At 43.7% G+C, this 23,165-nt stretch overlaps 1 protein-coding gene across 2 annotated transcripts in view; it reads left to right on the top strand.

The window, feature by feature from the left end:
* Positions 1-438: 438 nt before the first annotated feature.
* The window catches only part of LOC141051025 (gastrula zinc finger protein XlCGF66.1-like), an 89,839-nt gene continuing 67,112 nt past the window's right edge, over positions 439-23,165 (top strand). The window contains exons 1-10 of one of the 2 annotated variants that reach the window (XM_073547817.1): positions 439-531; positions 9,040-9,189; positions 9,319-9,498; positions 9,583-9,706; positions 9,790-9,887; positions 9,989-10,138; positions 10,268-10,444; positions 10,527-10,650; positions 10,739-10,836; positions 11,035-11,125. In XM_073547817.1, coding sequence (XP_073403918.1) covers positions 9,097-9,189; positions 9,319-9,498; positions 9,583-9,706; positions 9,790-9,887; positions 9,989-10,138; positions 10,268-10,444; positions 10,527-10,650; positions 10,739-10,836; positions 11,035-11,125 — 1,135 coding nt within the window. In that variant the 5' untranslated portion in view covers positions 439-531; positions 9,040-9,096. The remainder of the gene's footprint in view (positions 532-9,039; positions 9,190-9,318; positions 9,499-9,582; positions 9,707-9,789; positions 9,888-9,988; positions 10,139-10,267; positions 10,445-10,526; positions 10,651-10,738; positions 10,837-11,034; positions 11,126-23,165) is intronic. The other variant, XM_073547818.1, reaches the window with a different exon arrangement.

The following is a 23,165-nucleotide window of genomic DNA, read 5'->3' on the forward strand; positions in this document are numbered from 1 at the left end:
TCCGCTCCGTACACCTCGTACACACACGGCTCTGCTCCGTACACCTCGTACACACACGGCTCTGCTCTGTACACCTCGTACACACGCGGCTCCGCTCCGTACACCTCATACACACACGGCTCCGCTCCGTACACCTCGTACACACATCGCTCCGCTCCATACACCACGTACACACGCGGCTCCGCTCCGTACACCTCGTACACACACGGCTCCGCTCCGTACACCTCGTACACACGCGGCTCTGCTACTTCCACCCTGTAAACCCCTCCTGACCCCACACATAAACTTCCCCTCATCCGGCACCATGACAACCAGCACAGCAGAGTCCTGCATACACTGAGGCCCCTGATCATGTGACCCCTGACTCCTCCCCTCCTGTGACCTCATCCCAGGTCCTGTGCGCACAGAGCAGCCATATATGTGGAGTGCGGCTCTGCAGGTGGAGGTAGGTGCTGGAGATTCCCCATTACTGGGCTGCACAGGGGGCAGTAACCCCTCCATTCCCGGAGATAGCGCCTCCTGCAGGTGGAGGTAGGTGCTGGAGATTCCCCATTACTGGGCTGCACAGGGGGCAGTAACCCCTCCATTCCCGGAGATAGCGCCCCCTGCAGGTGGAGGTAGGTTCTGGACATTCCCCATTACTGGGCTGCACAGGGGGCAGTAACCCCTCCATTCCCGGAGATAGCGCCCCCTGCAGGTGGAGGTAGGTGCTGGAGATTCCCCATTACTGGGCTGCACAGGGGGCAGTAACCCCTCCATTCCCGGAGATAGCACCCCCTGCAGGTGGAGGTAGGTGCTGGAGATTCCCCATTACTGGGCTGCACAGGGGGCAGTAACCCCTCCATTCCCGGAGATAGCGCCCCCTGCAGGTGGAGGTAGGTGCTGGAGATTCCCCATTACTGGACACAGGCGCTAGGACATTTGTAGGATGCAGGGAGAGGGATGAAGGAGCTTACCACGCTGAGAATGTGGAGCTGGAAATTTGGGCCGGAGTTCCTCCTGGTGATCACAGGGAGGGAGACAAAAATGGGGGAAGATTCCGGCACAACCATCCAGGGGTAATATGGATCCTTTATTTAACCCCTTTGCTATATTGGACGTACTATTCCGTCCATGTGACCTGGGGCCTAAGTCCCAAGGACGGAATAGTACGTCTAGTGCGATCAGCCGCGCTCACATGGTGAGCGCCGCTAATTGCGGCCGGGTGTCAGCTGATTACCACAGTTGACACCCGGCACAATGTGTCCGCCCCCCCGACACGGTAACCCCTTGCACACCGTGATCAATCACGATCGCGGTGTACCGGGGGTTAAAGGGAAGCATCAGCAGGGAGGGGGCTCCCTCCGTGCTTCCCTGAGCCCCCCACGGCAGCGCAATGTGCAGCGCTGCTGCGTGGGGGGGGCTCCATTCCTGCAGCTCCCCGGATCCAAGATGGCGACGGGGGCCTGCAGGGATCTGGCTTCCTCAGTGCCTGCAAAGCGCAGGCATGAGGAAGTCTGCGTCTATGCCTGTGACAGATCAGCGATCTGTCACAGGACAGTGATGTCCCCCCTGGGACAACCTATTAAAGTTAAAAAAAAAAAGTGTAAAAATAATTTTTTAAAAACTCGCTAAATAAATTAAAAAAAAAAATAATTCCCTAATAAATTCATTTTTTGTAAATAAAAACAACAATAAAAGTACACATATTAGGTATCGCTGCGTCCGTAACGACCTGCCCTATAAAACTGTCCCATTAGTTAACCCCTTTAGCAAACCCCTTAAAAATTAAAAATAAAAAACTAGGCAAAATATAATGATTTATTATCATACCGCCAAACAAAATGTGCAATAACGCGCGATCAAAAAGACGAATATAAATATCCATGGTACCGCTGAAAACGTCATCTTGTTCCGCAAAAAACGAGCCGCCATACAGCATCATCAGAGAAAAAATAAAAAAGTTATAGCTCGCAGAATAAAGCGATGGAAAAATAATTATTTTTTATATAAAATTGTTTTCATTGCATAGAACCGACAAAGCATAAAAAAATGACCTAAATGAGGTATCGCTGTAACCGTACTGACCCGAAGAATAAAACCGCTTTATCAATTTTACCGCACGCGGAACGTTGTAAACGCAAAAGAAATTCATGAAACGCTGGTTTTTGTTCATTCTGCGTCCCCAAAATCGGAATAAAAAGCGATCAAAAAATGTCACGTGCCCGAAAATGGTACCAATAAAAACGTCAACTCGTCCCGCAAAAAATAAGATCTCACATGACTCGGTGGGTCAAAATATGGAAAAATTATAGCTCTCAATATGTGGTGATGCAAAAACTAATTTTACAATAAAAAGCGTCTTTTAGCGTGTGACAGCTGCCAAATATAAAAACCGCCATCAATAGTAAATCAAACCCCCCGTTATCACCCCCTTAGGGAAAAATAATAAAATAAAAAAAGTATGTATTTCCATTTTCCCATTAGGGCTAGGGCTCAGATTAGGGTTATGGGTGTGTTGGGGTTAGAGTTGGAGTTAGAATTGGGGGTTTCCACTGCTTGGGCACATCAGGTGCTCTCCAAATGCAACATGGCGTCTGATCTCAATTCCAGCCAATTCTGCGTTGAAAAAGTCAAATGGTGCTCCTTCCCTTCCGAGCTCTGCCATGCGCCCAAACAGTGTTTTACCCCCACATATGGGGTATCAGCCTACTCAGGACAAATTGCAAAACAACTTTTGGGGCCCAATTTCTCCTGTTACCCTTAGGAAAATAAAATATTTGGGGCAAAAATATCTTTTTTGTGGAAAAAAATATGATTTTTTTTTATTTTCAAGCCCGGGCATTATAAACTTCTGTGAAGTCCTTGGGGGTTCAAAGTGCTCACCACACATCTAGATAAGTTCCTTAGGGGGTCTAGTTTCCAAAATGGGGTCACTTGTGGGGGTTTCCACTGTTTAGGTACATCAGGGGCTCTCCAAAGGCAACATGACACCCGCAGAGCATTCCATCAAAGTCTGCATTCCAAAATGTCACTACTTCCCTTCCAAGCCCCGACGTGTGCCCATACAGTAGTTTTCTCCCACATATGAGGTATCAGCGTACTCGGGACAAATTGGACAACAACTTTTGGGGTCCAATTTCTCCTGGTACCCTTGGGAAAATAAAAAAATTGGGGACTAAATGATCATGTTTGTGGAAAAAATACAATTTTTTTATTTTCTCGCCCGGGCATTATAATCTTCTGTGAAGCACTGGGGGGGTTCAAAGTGCTCACCACACATCTAGATAAGTTCCTTAGGGGGTCTAGTTTCCAAAATGGGGTCACTTGTGGGGGTTTCCACTGTTTAGGTACATCAGGGGCTCTCCAAAGGCAACATGACACCCGCAGAGCATTCCATCAAAGTCTGCATTCCAAAATGTCACTACTTCCCTTCCAAGCCCCGACGTGTGCCCATACAGTAGTTTTCTCCCACATATGAGGTATCAGCGTACTCAGGACAAATTGGACAACAACTTTTGGGGTCCAATTTCTCCTGGTACCCTTGGGAAAATAAAAAAATTGGGGACTAAATGATCATGTTTGTGGAAAAAATACAATTTTTTTATTTTCTCGCCCGGGCATTATAATCTTCTGTGAAGCACTGGGGGGGTTCAAAGTTCTCACCACACATTTAGATAAGTTCCTTGGGGGGTCTAGTTTCCAAAATGGTGTCATGTGTGGGGGGTTTCCGCTGTTTTGGTACATCAGGGGCTTTCCAAATGCGACATGGTGTCCGATCTCAATTCCAGTCAAAAGCGTCCAATGGCGCTGCTTCCCTTCCGAGCTCTGCCATGCGCCCAAATAGTGGTTTACCCCCACATGTGGGGTATCAGTGTACTCAGGACAAATTGCACAATAACTATTAGGGTCCTGTTACCCTTGGAAAAATAAGAATTGAGGGTGAAAAGATAATTTTTGTGGAAAAAATATGATTTTTTTAATTGTACGGCTGTATGTTATAAACTTCTATGAAGCCCTTGGGGGTTCAAAGTTCTCACCCCACATCTAGATAAGTTCCTTGGGGGGTCTAGTTTCCAAAATGGTGTCATTTGTGGGGGGTTTCCACTGTTTAGGTACATCAGGGGCTCTCCAAACGTGACATGGCGTCCGATCTGAATTCCAGCCAATTTTGCATTGAAAAAGTCAAACAGCGCTCCTTCCCTTCTGAGCTCTGCCATGCACCAAAACAGTGGTTCCCCCCACATATCAGGTATCAGCGTACTCAGGACAAATTGCACAATAACTTTGGCGGTCCAATTTCTCCTGTCACCCTTGGTAAAATAAAAAAAAATTGAACCTGAAGCATTTTTGTTGTGAAAAAAAGTTAAATGTTCATTTTTTTTTTTTAAATATTCAAAAAATTCCTGTGAAGCATCTGAAGGGTTAATAAACTTCTTGAATGTGGTTTTGAGCACCTTGAGGGGTGCAGTTTTTAGAATGGTGTCACTTTTGGGTATTTTCTATCATATAGACCCCTCAAAGTGGCTTCAAATGTGATGTGGTCTGTAAAAATAAAATGGTGTTGCAAAAATGAGAAATCGCTGGTCAACTTTTAACCCTTATAACTTCCTAACAAAAAAAAATGTTGGTTCCAAAATTGTGCTGATGTAAAGTAAACATGTGAGAAATGTTACTTATTACGTTTTTTGTGTGCCGTATCTCCGTGATTTAAGAGCATAAAAATTCAAAGTTGGAAAATTGCAAAATTTGCAAAATTTTCGCCAAATTTCTGTTTTTTTTCACAAATAGACACACGTTATTTGAATGAAATTTTACCACTAACATGAAGTACAATATGTCACGAGAAAACAATGTCAGAATCACCGAGATCCATGGAAGCGTTTCAGAGTTATTACCTCATAAAGGGACAGTGGTCAGAATTGTAAAAATTGGCACGGGAGTTAACGTGCAAACCACCCTTGGTAGTGAAGGGGTTAAACGTAGTTAGAACATTACAAGGCCTCGTGCCTACGAGGCAGAAGTTGGTTTCTTATTTGTCCAGTTTTTTATTCGGCATTTTTTTCTTTTCTGTTTTTTATAAGTTTAACAATGCAGCGAGGAGCCCTGATGTGAATACACTGAAAAACAGCTACAAAAACTATAAAACTGGCACAAAAATGGGCATCAAAGTGGGCACCAAAGAGTGTCGAAGAAAGGGTTAAATGACTTTGGGCCACCAATCTCACACTGCAGACCTATAGAATAGGAAGCCCCACGTCAAAACCAGGTCTCTCCAGCCTTCCCCAAATGCTTTCTGGGTATCAGAACTGGCATCAAAGTGGGCAGACAGGCAATTTTGGCCATTTGAATAAGTAGCTGTTTTTTTTAATTGGTTAATTGACTTTGGGCCACTGATATCACACTAAGAAAACATAGCTAGTGATGCCCCGCATCAAACCGAAGTCCCTCTAGCCTGGCCCAAATGGGTTCTGGGCATCAGAATTGGCATCAAAATGGGCAGTCAGTTTTCACAGATTTCAATAAGTAACATGTTTTTAAGGGGTTAAATGACTTTGGGCCACAGATCTCAGCCTAAGAATACCCAGATAGTGATGCCGCGCATCAAACCCAGGACATACAAACTTGCCCTGATAAGGGGGATCTGTGGTGGCTCCAGATACCGACCTATACTGTTCTATGGTTTGCTCTATTCTCAGTGACGCCAACACTTATTTTCCTGTAAGGTCAGATCCTACCACCGCTTTCAGATCCGCTCTTACACATTGCCTTATTGAGGGGATGAGATTGGGGGTATTAAATTCCAAACTACTTAAGTGGCTCAATCCAGATTTTCTGGTCATTCCTGTGTTCCATGGTTTGCCCAAAGTTCATAAGAATCCTTCTCAATACGATACACTTTATTGATCCCGAGGGAAATTATGGTATCACAGCAGCATTACCACAGCATTACAAACAAAACATTGCAAACAGCATTACACAGAGTAATTACTAGACACAAGTCTTGCACATGACTAACCACAATACATAACAAACAAAGGTACACAAGTCTCTGATCATTTCCCTTAGGCTACTTTCACACTAGCGTTTTTTTGCGCTGCGCCTCGTGCGCATTCCAAACGCATGCAAAAAATAAATCAAGCATTTTGCATGCGTTTGCTGGTTTTTTTGCGCATGCGATTTAACCAGTTTGTCGCCATGTTAACTCTTAAAATGCATGCGATTTTAAACGCAAGTGTGTGCAAGTCCTAGCGCACGCCTGCGATCCCATAGACTGTAATGTGTTTTTTTTTTTTTTTTGCGCATTCCGTGCTCTGACATGCGCACACGTTTTTTGGCAGCAGTTGGGTGCACAGAAAAATGCAACATGTTGCGTCTGGCGCGCCTGGGCGCACACCTGGAAAAAACGCAGCGCACGAAAACGTACATGAACGCGTACAAGCAGTACCCGGACCTGAACTTGAACCCTATTCACTTGAATGGGGGGTCCGAACATCCAGTGTTTGCCAGCTGTGAGTTTTGCCTGGCTGGCTAGCAAAAATTCAGGGGAACCCAAGACGTGTTTTTATTACTGTAATTAGTGGCAGCTTGTGTCAGATGATGGAATCAGTCCCATCAGCTGACACGAGTGCACGGAGGTAAACTTTTTATCTCCGATCACAGCTGAGCTTTCATGATGTCTTTTGACAGCTTGGGAGCCGCGGCTTTCTGACTAACGGGGAAGATTTCACTGCCGATCAGAAGTGGTGTTTGAGCGCTGTCATGCACATGACAGCATGACTGTAATGCCATTGTGTTTGTACTCTGTTTACCCGGCATTACTCTGCATATCTCTTTTAACCCTTCACTCCTTTCTCTCTAATGAGCTGGAATGCTGTTGTCAGTTACCTGTGTGGATGGTGCTGAGTTCCCAACTCCGCTGCGTAACCGTACATGCATGAGTGGCTCCACTGTGCTGCATGACCACCCGCTTATGCGGTCCCTGGCTGCCGCTGTGGAAAGCTATCCACGGGTTGCAAGGTCCTCTGCAGTTGTGCATGACTTACCACGTGTGTTCGGGCTTGCAGCCGCTGCCAGGTGTCCTTTGCTATGCTGATTTGTGTCTGGCTGTGCTTAGGGTGCGCGCGGCCACACCTACCCTGCTTTTATGAATGGGTGTGTGCTAGAATTGCTGCTCCAGCCTATCGCTGTGAGGCAGCTCCTATATAAAATTCACCTGCCCTGTGGGTCCTTGCCAGAGCTTCGCATCAAGTTTCTGTGTCTTCTATTGTCTGTTTGGTGTTCAGCACCTTTCCTGCCTGTTCCCTGGGGTCTTAACCCGTGATTACTTCTTGCTTCGCCTGTCAGCCTGAGATGTGTTTCCTTTGTGATGTGCATAATCCAGAACCTGGTGTTTTGATGTCATTTGCTTTATTTAAGTAAACTTTTTGTTTCTTCTTACCTGAAGTTGTGCGGTGTCTTTAAATCCTGTATATGGCCATCTTGTCTAGAAGCTTAGCTGCCACACACCCCGGGCGCTACCCTTCCCTACTCCGGGTAGGCCGGGTCCCCCCTGTGGTCCAGTGGATCCACATTGCACGATCACTTGGGATACATACCTTGTCGTTGTTATGGTTCGACAACATGGGAGCGTTGGCTGGGCCACACTGCATCCACGATTGTAACAATGACTAAAAACCCGGTGTTGAGGCAGCCAAACCCAAACAGTAGTTGTTTGGTGTGATATGTTATGTGGGTATCATTTTGTGTATATTTATATTTTACGGATTTCCATAGTGTTCGCTTGTTGCCCTGTATCATTCCGTGTATTCCCACATTGTCTAGAGTCTCAATTACCTTCCAAAAGTCTGATAATTGAATTAGCTCACTTACTGTCTGCAGCCTGTCTGTATCTATGCCTCTTGATGAACCCCCTATAGTGCCTTAATCCCCAAGGCACCTTTGTCAGGTCTGGGAGGCCTGAAAACCACCCCAACCTGTCTGACTACCCGGGACAAAAGGAGGGGGCTGGGGAGGACAGGAGCTGTTCAAGTCAGACCCTGTGTGGTGATGATCGTGTGAGGACAGCACGTCAGAGAGAAGGGGAAGAATATGGACCCATTTTATCCTCTGTCTGCTGAATTATTGGACTCTCATCTCCTTGGACATTCATCCTGTTACTGAACTGCATCCGTGTGCTGGACTATTGTATCCTCAGTGTGGTGGATTGATTATGGACCTTTTAGTTTTGCCTATAATAAAGGTCTTGGGATTGTTCACACTTCCCTCGCTCTGTTGATTGTGTGGTATCGGAGAAGGACCCCGTGACATTCGGGTTTGCCCATCTCTATTAAATATTTGTCTATGAGCCAGATGCAGCCATCAAAAGAGCCACATCTGACTCTCGAGCCATATGTTCCCAACCCCTGATTATAAGGGAACCTGTCACAATGAGGGTAGAAAACGTCAGTGATTCTCTCATCATCTTCCAGCATTGTCACCAGTTAGTGCCGCACTCGTTTCTCCTCCGTCCCATAGACAATGAATAGAGAGAAGTGCACACGTCCCCTGTAGAAGCCTCTCTGTGGTTCTATATACCGGACTTGTTTCTATTGTGGTTTCTTCAGGCGACATTTATAAGTGCGGTAGTTACAATGAATGACTCCTGTAAATCCCCCTCATGGCCGCTCCCTGGGACTCTCCCAGTGTCATTGCACTTTGGATTTTCGGAGTCCTTGTGACCAGAACGTCTCCTGTATTAATAATCTGCACCATTATCCGTGTAGATGGCAGATTCTGGGGAAAGGACACAATACACATCGAGTTCAGGCCGCGCTCCAGCTTTATGACATATTTCCACTCCATCACTCAGGCGTCCATTGTTTCCTTCAGTCTGTTTACATTGCTGCAACAATGATATAAGATGTCAGTATGTCTGAGATGTAACTGTTCTGTTACATGATAGTTTACTGAGATCATGTTTCCTATATGCGGCCACCGTGAGGATGTAACGTGGAAAACATTTATTCATAACATATGGAATAGAATCTTTATGATGTTATATCTTTTTTTTCCATTCAGGTCCCTACAATATTGGATCCTCTCAGTGGAGATATTTTATATAAGATACATTTCCTGATGGACCCATCAAGGATGGATAAGGACATGAAAAAGATGGTGGAGAAGATATTACACCTCACCATAGAGATCCTCTTCCGGCTTACTGGAGAGGTGAGAGATTCTGATGACGTCACATTACATCATTCTTATCTATGGGAATAACAGATGGACAGAACTGGAGAGGTGAGGACTCTGGAAATGTCTGTAGTGAGATTTATTAATGTGTCTCTCCATAACCAGGATTACACAGTAGTGAAGAAGACCTCTAGTGAGCGCTGTCAGGCCCCTGTGTCTGAGGGATGGGAAAGACCCCTGAGTCAAATCACGGGGCCTCCACCCCTCCCCCTGATACATGAGGACATCAATGACCAAAAGATCTTGGAAATCGTCTACAAGATAATTGAGCTGCTGACTGGAGAGGTGACACTGCTGGGAATGCTGGGACATTATACCGTTACTCTATGAAGGTATCGGGGGGGATGACGGTATCATTGTATGTGTCAGGTTCCTATAAGGTATCAGGATGCCACCATCTATTTCTCCATGGAGGAGTGGGAGTATTTAGAAGGACATAAAGATCTGTACAAGGACGTCATGATGGAGGTTCCCCAACCCCTCACATCATCAGGTAATAGACAGGACTAAATACACATGGCCTATAATTATCTGTATGTAAAGAATGAATTCAGTCCCTGTATGTGTTTCCTCCAGTTGTATCCAGTAAGAGGACAACACCAGAGAGATGTCCCCGTCCTCTTCTTCCTCAGGACTGTAAACAAGAAAATCCCAATGTTCCTCAGGATCATCAGGTAAATGCTGCAACCACGAAGATGTGATATGGAGAAGATTTCTTAACATTGTGAATAGATTTTTTCATGATGTTACATTGGTTGATCTTCTTGCCGTTCAGGTCCCAACAATATCGGATCCTCTCAGTGGAGATCTTCTATATAAGAGAATTTTCCTGATTGACCCGTCAAGGATGGATAGGAGAAGTGACAAGATCATGGAGAGCATATTACACCTCACCCTAGAGATCCTCTACCGGCTTACTGGAGAGGTGAGAGATTCTGATGACGTCACATTATATAATAATTATGTACAGGAATAACAGATGGACAGAACTGGAGAGGTGAGGACTCTGGAAATGTCTGTAGTGAAATTAATTAATATGTCTCTCCATAACCAGGATTACACAGTAGTGAAAATCTTTAGTGAGCGCTGTCAGGACCCGGTGTCTGACGGATGGGGAAGACCCCTCAGGCCAATCATGGGGCCTCTACCTTACCCCCTGAAACATGCAGGAGTCAATGACCAGAAGATCCTAGATCTCACATACAAGATGATTGAGCTGCTGACTGGAGAGGTGACACTGCTGGGAATGCTGGGACATTTTACAGTAACACTATGAAGTGATTGGGGGATGACGGTATCATTGTATTTATCAGGTTCCTATAAGGTATCAGGATGTCACTGTCTATTTCTCCATGGAGGAGTGGGAGTATTTAGAAAGACACAAAGATCTGTACAAGGACGTCATGATGGAGGTTCCCCAGCCCCTCACATCACCAGGTAATAGACAGGACTAAATTAAATACACACGGTCTATAATTATCTGTATGTAAAGAATGAATTCGGTCCCTGTATGTGCTTCCTCCAGTTCTATCCAGTAAGAGGACAACACCAGAGAGATGTCCCCGTCCTCTTCTTCCACAGGACTGTAAAGAAGAAGATCCCAATGTTCCTCAGGATCATCAGGTAGATGGAGAGAAGGTGGCATGAGTTCTCCCCTATGATGTGTAGACGGCTGTGAAGGTCTTGTGCTCAGTCTTGTTTTATCCACCAGTATTATATGTTTTATACTTGTGTAATGAGAACGGTGGAGATGGCAGGATTAGAGCTGATCGTAGATGTGACTTCTCTATCTGTCTGTGACTTTTACATTATTTGTTTCAGGGTGAAGATCTGACCCATATTAATACTACAGAGACATATGTGAAGGGTGATGAGCGGTGTGAAGAGGAGATTCCTACAGATAAGCGCCCAGGTGAGTAGTAAGCACTAAATGCAGAGAAATCACAGATTATCCTTCCTGCAGAATTCTAGTTTTCATTTTTATTGTTTGTTTTTGCAATACTTTTAGATGTTCATTTTTACTGACTAAAGGATTTAGTGCTTAAACAGAAGAACACCCTCTTAAACACCTATTAAAGCATTTTAGCTACAACATTTCACAGGCCAAAACTAAAGTAATACAGTTTCCCCACAAAAACGAATATAGGGCCGATCTCTGTACAATCTGCTCTGACCGTTTGATCATGTGATTGCTCCAGCCTAACTCATCCACAGCAGGAAAGGATTAGTCTCAGCTGCGGATAGTGATTGGTTAAATTGGTCACTAGTTCATCCTAAAGAGGAGGCATGGAGACTGGCAGGGCACCTGGCCATCAGGGGAAGGGGATTATTAGTAATAATTATATCTCATGAGAGATCATAGAATCGTAGAGTTGGAAGGGACCTCCTGGGCCATCTGGTCCAACCCCCTGCTCAAAGCAGGATTCGCTAAATCATCCCAGTCAGATGTCTGTCCAGCCTCTGTTTGAAGACTTCCATTGAAGGAGAACTCACCACTTCTCGTGGCAGCCTGTTCCACTCATTGATCACTCTAACTGTCAAAAAGTTGTTCCTAATATCTAATCTGTGTCTCCTCCCATTCAGTTTCATCCCATTGCTTCTAGTCTTTCCTTGTGCAAATGAGAATAAAGTTGATCCTTCTACAATGTGACAGCCCTTTAGATATTTGTAGACAGCTATTAAGTCTCCTCTCAGTCTTCTCTTTTGCAAACTAAACATTCCCAAATCCTGCAACCTTTCCTCATAAGACAGGGTTTGCAGACCGGTCACCATTCTGGTCGCTCTTTTCTGAACTTGCTCCAGTTTGTTGATGTCTTTTTTTTAAAATGTGGTGCCCAAAACTGGACACAATATTCCAGATGAGGTCTGACCAAAGAGGACTAGAGGGAAATAATGACTTCACGTGATCTAGACTGTATGCTTCTGTTAATACATCCTAGAATTGCATTTGCCTTTTTTGCTGCTGCATCACACTGTTGACTCATATTTATTCTGTGATCTATTAGTATACCCAAGTCTTTTTCACATGTGCTGTCACTTAGCCCTATTTCTCCCATTCTATATATCCTTTTTTCATTTTTATTGCCCATTTTTATTCCTTCTGTGCAGGTATGTGCTAACAAAAAACACATACACTTATGGCGACATCCCCGCCGACGCGTTTCATGGTTGTTCGCAGCCCTTATTCATAGCTCGGGGAACAATACCCATTATCAGAGTATTAAACACTGGTGATTACATGGTACAGGAATAATCACTTAATCCAACAGTAGAAAATAAATCATAATAACATAGAAAAGAGAGATATACAATATATTTTTCTCTTTTTATTATTATAAGATGTTGACATTTTTACATGAGATCTTTCTCTTCGAGCTTCAAGATCTAGTATTCATTTTGTCTCCTGTCTTAAGGGCATGTCACACTAAGAGATATCGCTAGCAATATCGCTATAACTAGTGACGTTATAGCGATATTGCTAGCGATATCTCTGTGTCTGATACTCACCAGCGACCCGCTCCCCCGCTGGTTATCGCTGATCGCGCGAGAACGTCCTGGACTGTTTCTCGTCGTCAGCTTCCTGCGGTGCTTCCTGCTGTGAGGACGAGCGACGCGTGGAGCCGGACGGGAGGACGCAGGATCGCCTGGTCTGACAGGTAAGTAGCGACCCCCGACCCCTGCGATGTCGCTGGTGAGATCTGCCTGTGTGGCAGCTCACTAGCGACCACTTAGCGATGTACCAGCGATCCTGACCGCGTCATATCGCTGGTCGGGATCGCTGGTACATCGCTAAGTGTGACAGTACCTTTAGAACGATTCTTTTCAATTTTCCTCCTCCTGAAGTCTTGTTAACCCTTTCAATACTATCAAGAGAAAAAAGCAATACAGAAAAGGTGCACACCTAAGAGTACAAAAGTAATTACATTTTATTAAACACCATATAGCTCCAAGATTAAAAACAAGTAAAACAAAAGCCTCCCTATAGACATACAAGTGCTTCTCACAAAATTAGTATATCATCAAAAAGTTAATTTATTTCAGGCCTTCAATACAAAAAGTGAATCTCATATATTATATAGAGTCATTACACACAGAGTGATATATTTCAAGTGTTTATTTCTGCTGTTAATGTTGATGATTATGGCATAAAGCCAAAAGTCATTATCTCAGTAAATTAGAATAATTAACACAAAATACCTGCAAAGGCTTCCTAAGCATTTAAAGGGAATCTGTCACCTATTTTTCGTATATAAGATGCGGCCACCGCCATCAGGGGCTTATCTATAACATTACAGAATGGGTGATTATAATATAACTCGTTTTTCTTCTCTTTCAGGTTACATCGGGGGCTTATCTACAGCATTCTGTAATGCTTCAGATAAGCCCCTGATGGCGGTGGCCGCATCTTATATGCGAAAAAAGAGGTGACAGATTCCCTTTAAAAAGGTCCCTTAGTCTGTTTCAGTAGACTCCACAATCATGGGAAAGACTGCTGACTTGACAGATGTCCAGAAGGCAGTCACTGACACACTCCACAAACAGGGTAAGCCACAAAAGATTATTGCTAAAGAAGCTGGCTGTTCAGAGTGCTGTATCCAAGCATATTAATGGAAAGTTGAGTGGAAGGAAAAAGTGTGGTAGAAAAAGGTGCTCAAGCAACCGGGATAACCGCAGCCTTGAAAGGATTGTTAAGAAAAGGCCATTCAAAAATGTGGGAAGATTCACAAAGAGTGGACTGCTGCTGGAGCCATTGCTTCAAGGACCACCACACACAGACATATCCAGGACATGGGCTACAAGTGTCGCATTCCTTGTGTCAAGCCACTCAGGACCAATAGACAATGCCAGAAGCGTCTTACCTGGGCCAAGGAGAAAAAGAACTGGACTGTTGCTCAGTGGTCCAAGCTCTTTTTTTTCAGGTGGAAGTAAATTTTGCATTTCATTTGGAAATCAAGGTCCCAGAGTCTGGAGGAAGAGTGGAGATGCACACCATCCAAGCTGCTTAAGGTCTAGTGTGAAGTTTCCACAATCAGTGATGGTTTGGGGAGCCGTGTCATCTGCTGGTGTAGGTCCACTGTGTTTTATCAAGACCAAAGTCAGCGCAGCCATCTACCAGGAAATTTTATTGCACTTCATGCTTCCCTCTGCTGACAAGCTTTTTGAAGATGGAAACCTCATTCTCTAGCAGGACTTGGTACCTGTCCACACTGCCAAAAGTACCAATACCTGGTTTAAAAACAACAGCATAACTGTGCTTGATTGGCCGGCAAACTCGCCTGACCTTAAACCCATAGAGCAGAGGTCTCAAACACGCGGCCCGCATGTGGCCCCTGAGGCAGTCATCTGCGGCCCGTGGTGCACCACATGTCTCACCCCCTGAGGCAGGTAGAAGGGAGAAGGCAGGGCACGCATTCAGAAGAGAGCGATAGCTGTGTTTTCTGTGTGCACAGGAGGGGAGGAGTCAGGGGTCACATGATCACGGGCCTCTGTGTATGCAGGACTCTGCTGTGCTGGTTGTCATGGTGCTGGGTGCGGGTAAGTTTATGTGTGGGGTCAGGAGGTGTTTACAGTGTGGATGTCGCAGAGCCGAGTGTGTACGAGGTGTATGGAGCAGAGCCGTGTGTGTACGAGGTGTACGGAGCGCAGCCGTGTGTGTACGAAGACCGAGATGTAGGGAGCGGAGCCGTGCGTGTACGAGGTGTAGAGAGCAGAGCCGTGCGTGTACGAGGTGTACAGAACCGAGCCGCGTGTGTACGAGGTGTGCTGAGTGGAGACGTGCGTGTATTTTGGCATGGGGGGGCCATAACTTTGTAGTTACGCCACTGCTCACTCTAGAAGAGAGGATTAGTGCGCCGCTCCGTAGTGGCTGTGGACCTGCGTTTTGACATCCCTCTGGCGCTGTGTAATGACATCACGCCAGCGCGCAGAGAGCGGAGGTGTGACTTTCCCCCAATTGCTGGATTTTGCAGGTGACTCGTTGTGCGTATACAGCGAGAGGATAGTGCAGGCTCACATGCAGAGACGACACTATCATCCGCTGAGGTAAGCTGTACATCGCAGCTGACAACCTATTTAAACGGCCACGATCGGTATTAGCACCGATCGCGGCCGTTTAACCCCTTAGATACCGCTATCAATTGTGACTGTATTGTTTGAAAGGAATGTGGCCCACCAGCTTAAATTTTTTTTTCTTATGTGCGGCCCATTTACTCTGCCAAGTTTGAGACCCCCGCCAAAGAGAATCTATGGGGTATTGTCAAGAGGAAGATGAGAGACACCAGACCCAACAATGCAGACGAGCTGAAGGCTGCTATCAAACCAACCTGGGCTTCCATAACACCTCAGCAGTGCCACAGGCTGATCGCCTCCATGCCACGCCGCATAGATGCAGTAATTGATGCAAAAGGAGCCCCGACCAAGTATTGAGGGCATTTACTGAACATACATTTCAGTAGGCCAACATTTCAGATTTTAAAATAATTTTTCAAGCTGATGTTATAAAGTATTCTAATTTACTGAGATAATGACTTTTGAGTTTTCATTGGCTGTAAGCCATAATCATCAATATTAACAGAAATAAACACGTGAAATAGATCACTCTGTGTGTAATGACTCTATATAATATGAGATTCACTTTTTGTATTTAAGAACTGAAATAAATTAACTTTTTGATGATATTCTAATTTTGTGAGAAGCACTTCTATATGGATCAATATCCATTAATATGATTTATCACAATCATGCATATATAGAATAATAATCACTATTAGATCTCTCAGGATTGAAGCATTAGAATCAAATACAGACCAGTGTAGCAGTATAGGCACTAATGGATCCCTAGGTGAAATAAATAATTGCAGTCAGCTATACAGTCATGGTCAACAGTGTTGGCACCCTTGGAATTGCTCCAGAAAATTACGTATTTATCCCATAAAATTATCACAATCTTTCATGTTTTGTTATACACATGTTTATTTCCTTTGTGTATATTAGAACAACAAAAAACAAGAAAAAAAGGCAAACTGGACATCATTACACAATACCCCAAAAATGAGCCTGACAAAACGGTTGGCACCTTTCCAAAATTGTGGATTTTGGGGTTGTTTTACGGTCCCTGGCACTGGGTGCCCTGAATGTGTGCAAGGCATCATGAAATCTGAAGATTACCAGAGGATTTTGGGTTGCAGTGTGGTGCCCGGTGTCAGAAAGCTGGGTTTGCGTTCTAGGTTATTAGTCTTCTAGCAGGACAATGAACCCGAACATACTGCAAGAAGCATCCAGGAATGGATGGAAACTAATCGATGGAGAGTTCTGAAGTGGCAAGCAATGAGTCTGGATTGAAATCCCATTGAACACCTGTGGACAAACAATTTTGTCCGGCCCATTTTTGTGGTTGTAAGTGAAATAATGTCCATTTTGCCTTTTTTTCCTCTATTTTTGTTAATCACAAAGGCTGATTTCACACTTGCGTTGGGCAGAGCTGCAGAGGGCTGAGTACTTCCTCCGTTAAGCCCCGCCCACTGCCTCACCTCTTCCATTCAGCTCCGCCTATGTCGGCATGCGTCCTGCGTACCTATCTTTAACATTGGGTACGCAGGCCATGCAAATGTATACGAATGCCTCCGTATGCGCCATTTTGACGCTGCGCCGACCGCAACAAAATGCAACATGTTAGCGCAGCGTCAAAATGACGCACGCGGAGGCATCCGCATACATTCGCATGGCGTACCCAATGTTAAATATACTGTTGTGGCCAAAAGTATTGACACCCCTGCAATTCTGTCAGATAATACTCAGTTTCTTCCTGAAAATGATTGCAAACACAAATTCTTTGGTATTATTATCTTCATTTAATTTGCCGTAAATGAAAAAACACAAAAAGAATCGTCCTAAAGCCAAATTGGATATAATTCCACACCAAACATAAAAAAGAGGGTGGACAAAAATATTGGCACTGTTCGAAAAATCATGTGATGCTTCTCTAATTTGTGTAATTAACAGCACCTGTAACTTACCTGTGGCACCTAACAGGTGTTGGCAATAACTAAATCACACTTGCAGCCAGTTGACATGGATTAAAGTTGACTCAACCTCTGTCCTGTGTCCTTGAGTGTACCACATTGAGCATGGAGAAAAGAAAGAAGAACAAAGAACTGTCTGAGGACTTGAGAAACCAAATTGTGAGGAAGCATGAGCAATCTCAAGGCTACAAGTCCATCTCCAAAGACCAGAATGTTCCTGTGTCTACCGTGCGCAGTGTCATCAAGAAGTTTAAAGCCCATGCCACTGTGGCTAACCTCCCTAGATGTGGACGGAAAAGAAAAACTGACAAGAGATTTCAACGCAAGATTGTGCGGATGTTGGATAAAGAACCTCAACTAACATCCAAACAAGTTCAAGCTGCCCTTCAGTCCGAGGGTACAAAAGTGTCAACCCGTACTATCCGTCTGTGTCTGAATGAAAAGGGACTGTATGGTAGGAGACCCAGGAAGACCCCACTTCTTACCCCGAGACATAAAAAAGCCAGGCTGGAGTTTGCCAAAACTTACCTGAAAAAGCCTAAAACGTTTTGGAAGAATGTTCTCTGGTCAGATGAGACAAAAGTAGAGCTTTTTGGGCAAAGGCATCAACATAGAGTTTACAGGAGAAAAAAAGAGGCATTCAAAGAAAAAAACACGGTCCCTACAGTCAAACATGGCGGAGGTTCCCTGATGTTTTGTGGTTGCTTTGCTGCCTCTGGCACTGGACTGCTTGACCGTGTGCATGGCATTATGAAGTCTGAAGACTACCAACAAATTTTGCAGCATAATGTAGGGCCCAGTGTGAGAAAGCTGGGTCTCCCTCAGAGGTCATGGGTCTTCCAGCAGGACAATGACCCAAAACACACTTCAAAAAGCACTAGAAAATGGTTTGAGAGAAAGCACTGGAGACTTCTAAGGTGGACATCAATGAGTCCAGACCTGAATCCCATAGAACACCTGTGGAGAGATCTAAAAATGGCTGTTTGGAGAAGGCACCCTTCAAATATCAGGGACCTGGAGCAGTTTGCCAAAGAAGAATGGTCTAAAATTCCAGCAGAGCATTGTAAGAAACTCATTGATGGTTACCGGAAGCGGTTGGTCGCAGTTATTTTGGCTAAAGGTTGTGCAACCAAGTATTAGGCTGAGGGTGCCAATACTTTTGTCTGGCCCATTTTTGGAGTTTTGTGTGAAATGATCAATGTTTTGCTTTTTGCTTCATTCTCTTGTGTTTTTTCATTTAAGACAAATTAAATGAAGATAATACGAAAGAATTTGTGTTTGCAATCATTTTCAGGAAGAAACTGAGTATTATCTGACAGAATTGCAGGGGTGTTAATACTTTTGGCCACAACTGTAGGTACGTAGGACGCATGAATAGAAGAGATGTGGCAGTGGGCGGGGCTTTATGGAGGAAGTACGCCGCCCTCCGCCTCTCTACCCAACGCAAGTGTGAAACCAGTCAAAGGAAATAAACATTTCTTTAAGAAACTGACTGTAGATCCATATGATAACAACCTCACAGTATACGACACCAAAGCCTATTGAATAACCAAATATGTAAAAAATATCCAGAAAACGCTAAAATAGCAACTCCAAAAGCCCTAATCATGTGTAAGTAAAGTAATAAAACACATAAATGAAAAATAGATGTAATGTTACAATAAGAAAAATATAAATTCTTAATGTAAAGAGTACCAGAATGCGCTGATCTGATTCCCTATCATGAGCCTATAACAGCCGCAGATGGATCCGTGATCTACCTCGTGGCCTGCGTTCATAGGACATAGTGACTTCTCCTATCCATAGCGGTGCTGAAGCCCTGCCATGTGTAGCACAGGCGATCGGATGATCACCGCTTAAAGTCTCCTAAGAGAAATATTGAAGCTATTAAAAAGAAAAAAAATAGTTTACAAAAAATAAATGAAAAAAATGCATATTTGATATCGCTGCTCTTAGAAACGTCCGTTCTATCAAAGTACACTGCTCAAAAAAAAAAGGGAGCACTCAAATAACACATCTTAGATCTGAATGACTGAAATATTCTCATTAAATACTTTGTTCTGTACAAAGTTGAATGTGCTGACAACACAATCACACAAAAATCATCAATGGAAATCAAATTCATTACCAATGGAGGCCTGGATTTGGAGTCACACACAAAATTAAAGTTGAATGTAATGTCCTTAAAACAAGTCAAAATGAGGCGCAGTATTGTATGTGGCCTCCACGTGCCTGTATGACCTCCCTACAACACCTGGGCATGCTCCTGATGAGATTGCGGATGGTCTCCTGAGGGATCTCCTCCCATACCACTTGGACTAAAGCATCCGCCATCTCATGGACAGTCTGTGGTCCAACGTGACCTTGGTGAATGGAGCGAGACATGATGTCCCAGATGTGTTAAATCGGATTTCAGGTCTGGGGAACGGGTGGGCCAGTGCATAGCTTCAACGCCTTCATCTTGCAGGATCTGCTGACACACTCCAGCCACATGAGGTCTGGCATTGTCTTGCAATAGGAGGAACCCAATGCCAACCGCACCAGCATATGGTCTCACAAGGGGTCTGAGGATCTCATCTCGGTACCTAATGGCAGTCAGGCTACCTCTGGCGAGCACATGGACGGCTGTGTGGCCCTCCAAAGAAATGCCACCCCACACCATTACTGACCCACTGTCAAACCGATCATGGTCAGGATTTTGCAGGCAGCAAATCGCTTTCCACGGCATCACATTTCCTCAGTGTGAACCTGCTTTCATCTGTGAAGAGCACAGGGTGCCAGTGGCGAATTTGCCAATCCTGGTGTTCTGTGGCAAATGCCAAGCATCCTGCACGGTGTTGGGCTGTGAGCACAACCCCCATCTGTGGATGTCGGGCCCACAAACCATCCTCATGGAGTCGGTTTCTAACTGTTTGTGCAGACGCAAGCTCATTTGTGGCCTGTTGGATGTCATTTTTCAGGGCTGTGGCAGTGCTCATCCTGTCCCTCCTTGCACAAAGGCGGAGGTATCAGTCCTGCTGCTACGTTGTTGCCTTCCTACGGCCCCCTTCACGTCTTCTGGTGTATTGGCCTGTCTCCTGGTAGTGCCTCCAACCTCTGGACACTATGCTGACAGACACAGCAAACCTTCTTGCCACAGCTCCCAAAGATGTGCCATCCTGGATGAGCTGCACTACCTGAGCAACTTGTGTGGGTTGTAGAGTCCGTCTCATGCTACCACGAGTGTGAAAGCACAACCAATATTCTGAAGTGACCAAAACATCAGCCAGAAAGCATTGGTACTGAGATGTGGTCTGTGGTCCCCACCTGCAGAACCACTCCTTTATTGAGGGTGTCTTGATAATTGCCAATAATTTCCATCTGTTGTCTGTTCCATTTGCACAACAGCATAGGAAATTGATTGTCAATCAGTGTTGCTTCCTAAGTGGACAGTTTGATTTCACAGAAGTTTGATTTACTTGGAGTTATATTCTGTTGATTAAGTGTTCCCTTTATTTTTTTGAGATAAAAGGAGAGATACAGGGCGCATCCACTGTGTGAAATCCGTATAAAACAATTAAAATTGTGGAACAGTAAGGAAGGTGCTCACCTATTGGGGTTGTGAGGAATTCACAACACCCATGAACGCTTAAGAAGCAGCAGCAAGTCTGCACAGGGTCCTAGGACAGAATTGCAGAAATGACATGGAAGTGCAATAAGGACTGCGCTTGCTTCTGGTAGAGTAAAGGGTTCTTTATTCAGCCAACGCGTTTCCTGAGCCTGCTGGCTCACTTCATCAGGGCAGATTACATTGGAAGACAGTGAAACATACTTATAGAGAAAAAAGGCGCCAATACAGGGTCAAACAGAATCAGCAAAGGTAAAAACAAAAAACAAAAAAAAAACAATGAAACTTTATTACAAGCATAAAAAACACAACAAGAGTATATATAGAAAAGAAAAAATAAAAATATGTAAAAGTACAAAAAATTAAAATATAAAACAGAGTGCTATGGATCACGGGGTTAAAACATGGCTATAGTTAAAAAAGGTGAGTCCTCAAGGGGTATTAGAACCTGGCTCATAAAATGCAAATGTAAGGTATTAGTTCACTAGACCATTAAGCTTGACTGTGGTGGTGTGAAGAATAAATTGAGGGGTTGTTTGTCACTTTATTTAGAAAAAAAACAAAAAAAAACAATATAAGCAAAGGTCAAAAATGGTAAAGAATAAAAACAATGAAATATAATCACAAACATAGAAAACACAACAATAAGAGTCTATATAGAAAAGAAAAAATAAATTTATGTAAAAGTATGAAACAGAGTGCTAAGGATCACGAGGTTGAAACATGGCTATAGTTAAAAAAGGTGAGTCCTCAAGGGGTATTAGAACCTGGCTCATGAAGTGCAAACTATGATGTGCAAATGTAAGGTATTAGTCCACCAGACCATTAAGCTTGACTGTGGTGGTGTGAAAAATAAATCTTTTCCCCTCTTCTATCAAATAAAAGCATCATTGATAATATTGAGGCCATAGGGACCAATTGTCTTTAATTTATAAATCCAATAGACCTCTTTTCTATTCAGTGCTTGGGTTCTATTGGAAACATGTTCAGGGATGTGTTCTATAGGAAAAATGATAGCTTTAGAAAAATCTCTTTGGTGAAATAAATCAAAGTGACGTGACAAACCGTGTTTTTGATACCCAGTTTTAGTGTTGTGTCTATGAGAGTTCATTCTACAGTGAAGGGGTTGTGTGGTTCTACCAACATACAATTTAGGACAAGGACAAAGGATGACATAGATGACAAAGGAAGACACACAGGACAGGTGGTTAGTGATGGTGAATTTTTCTGAGGTGAATGGATGTGAAAAGATAAATGTATTATGAGCAATATTACTGCATAGGCTGCACCTGGGTTTCAGGCATCTGAAAATGCCTGGTGTCAAGCCAGTGCAGTTATCAGGAGGGGCCAGATGGTTTTTCAGTGATCTGGCCTTCCTAAAAGTGACAGTAGGTCTATCAGGCAGAACTTTATTGAGTATTGGATCTTTTTTGATAATATACCAGAGGTCACCCAACATATTTTTTATCTCTTTATGTTGGGAGTTATAAGTAGTGATGACGTTGGCCTGATAGTTATCATGTGCATCCTTTTTTTTTTTTTTTTTTTTTTTTTTAGATCTCTCACTCAAAAGAGTTTGCTGATTAAAATTTTTAAAAACATTATTAAAAGTAGAATGAACCAATTGAGAGGGGTATTTTTGAGCAAGGAATCTTCCCTTGAGGACCTCAGCTTGATTATTAAAATCCTTGTCCTCTGTGCAATTCTTTCGGATTCTCTGAAATTTTTATGAGGGATGTTAAAAAGCCATTTGGAATAGTGGCTACTCTTAAAATGGACATAACTATTGGAGTCAACTTTCTTAAAAAAGGTTTTAGTATGAATTTTGGAATTTTTTATAAAAAAAGTGATATCAAGAAAGTCCATCTGGGTATTACTAATGTGGGGGGTAAATTCCAAACCCCATGTGTTATTTTGTATAGAAGAAATAAAAGCATCAACTGAAACGTGACTGGTGTCCAGGATTAAGAATAAATCATCAATGAATCTTCTATATAAAACAATACCCTCTAAAAATGAATCAATAGTAATAAAAGCATTCTCAAAGACCCCCATAAAAAGATTAGCATAAGTTGGCGCGACCCGTGATCCCATAGCGGTGCCTCTGATCTGATGATAAAAATCCCCCAAGAAAGTAAAAAAATTATTATGTAAAATAAAATCCATCCCATTAAAAATAAATTCCTTTTGAGGCTCAGACAGTCGACTGTCAGTTAAAAGAATTTTTTTAAAACCGCTCAAACCCAGTTGGTGATCAATGTTGGAATACAAAGCAGATACGTCAAAAGAAATAAAAACATAAGAATCTTTCCAAGGTGTGTTAT

This window comes from Dendrobates tinctorius, unplaced genomic scaffold, assembly GCF_039654945.1.
Source record: "Dendrobates tinctorius isolate UK_male_01 unplaced genomic scaffold, ASM3965494v1 ptg000155l, whole genome shotgun sequence".
NCBI classification, from domain to species: Eukaryota; Metazoa; Chordata; class Amphibia; order Anura; family Dendrobatidae; genus Dendrobates; species Dendrobates tinctorius.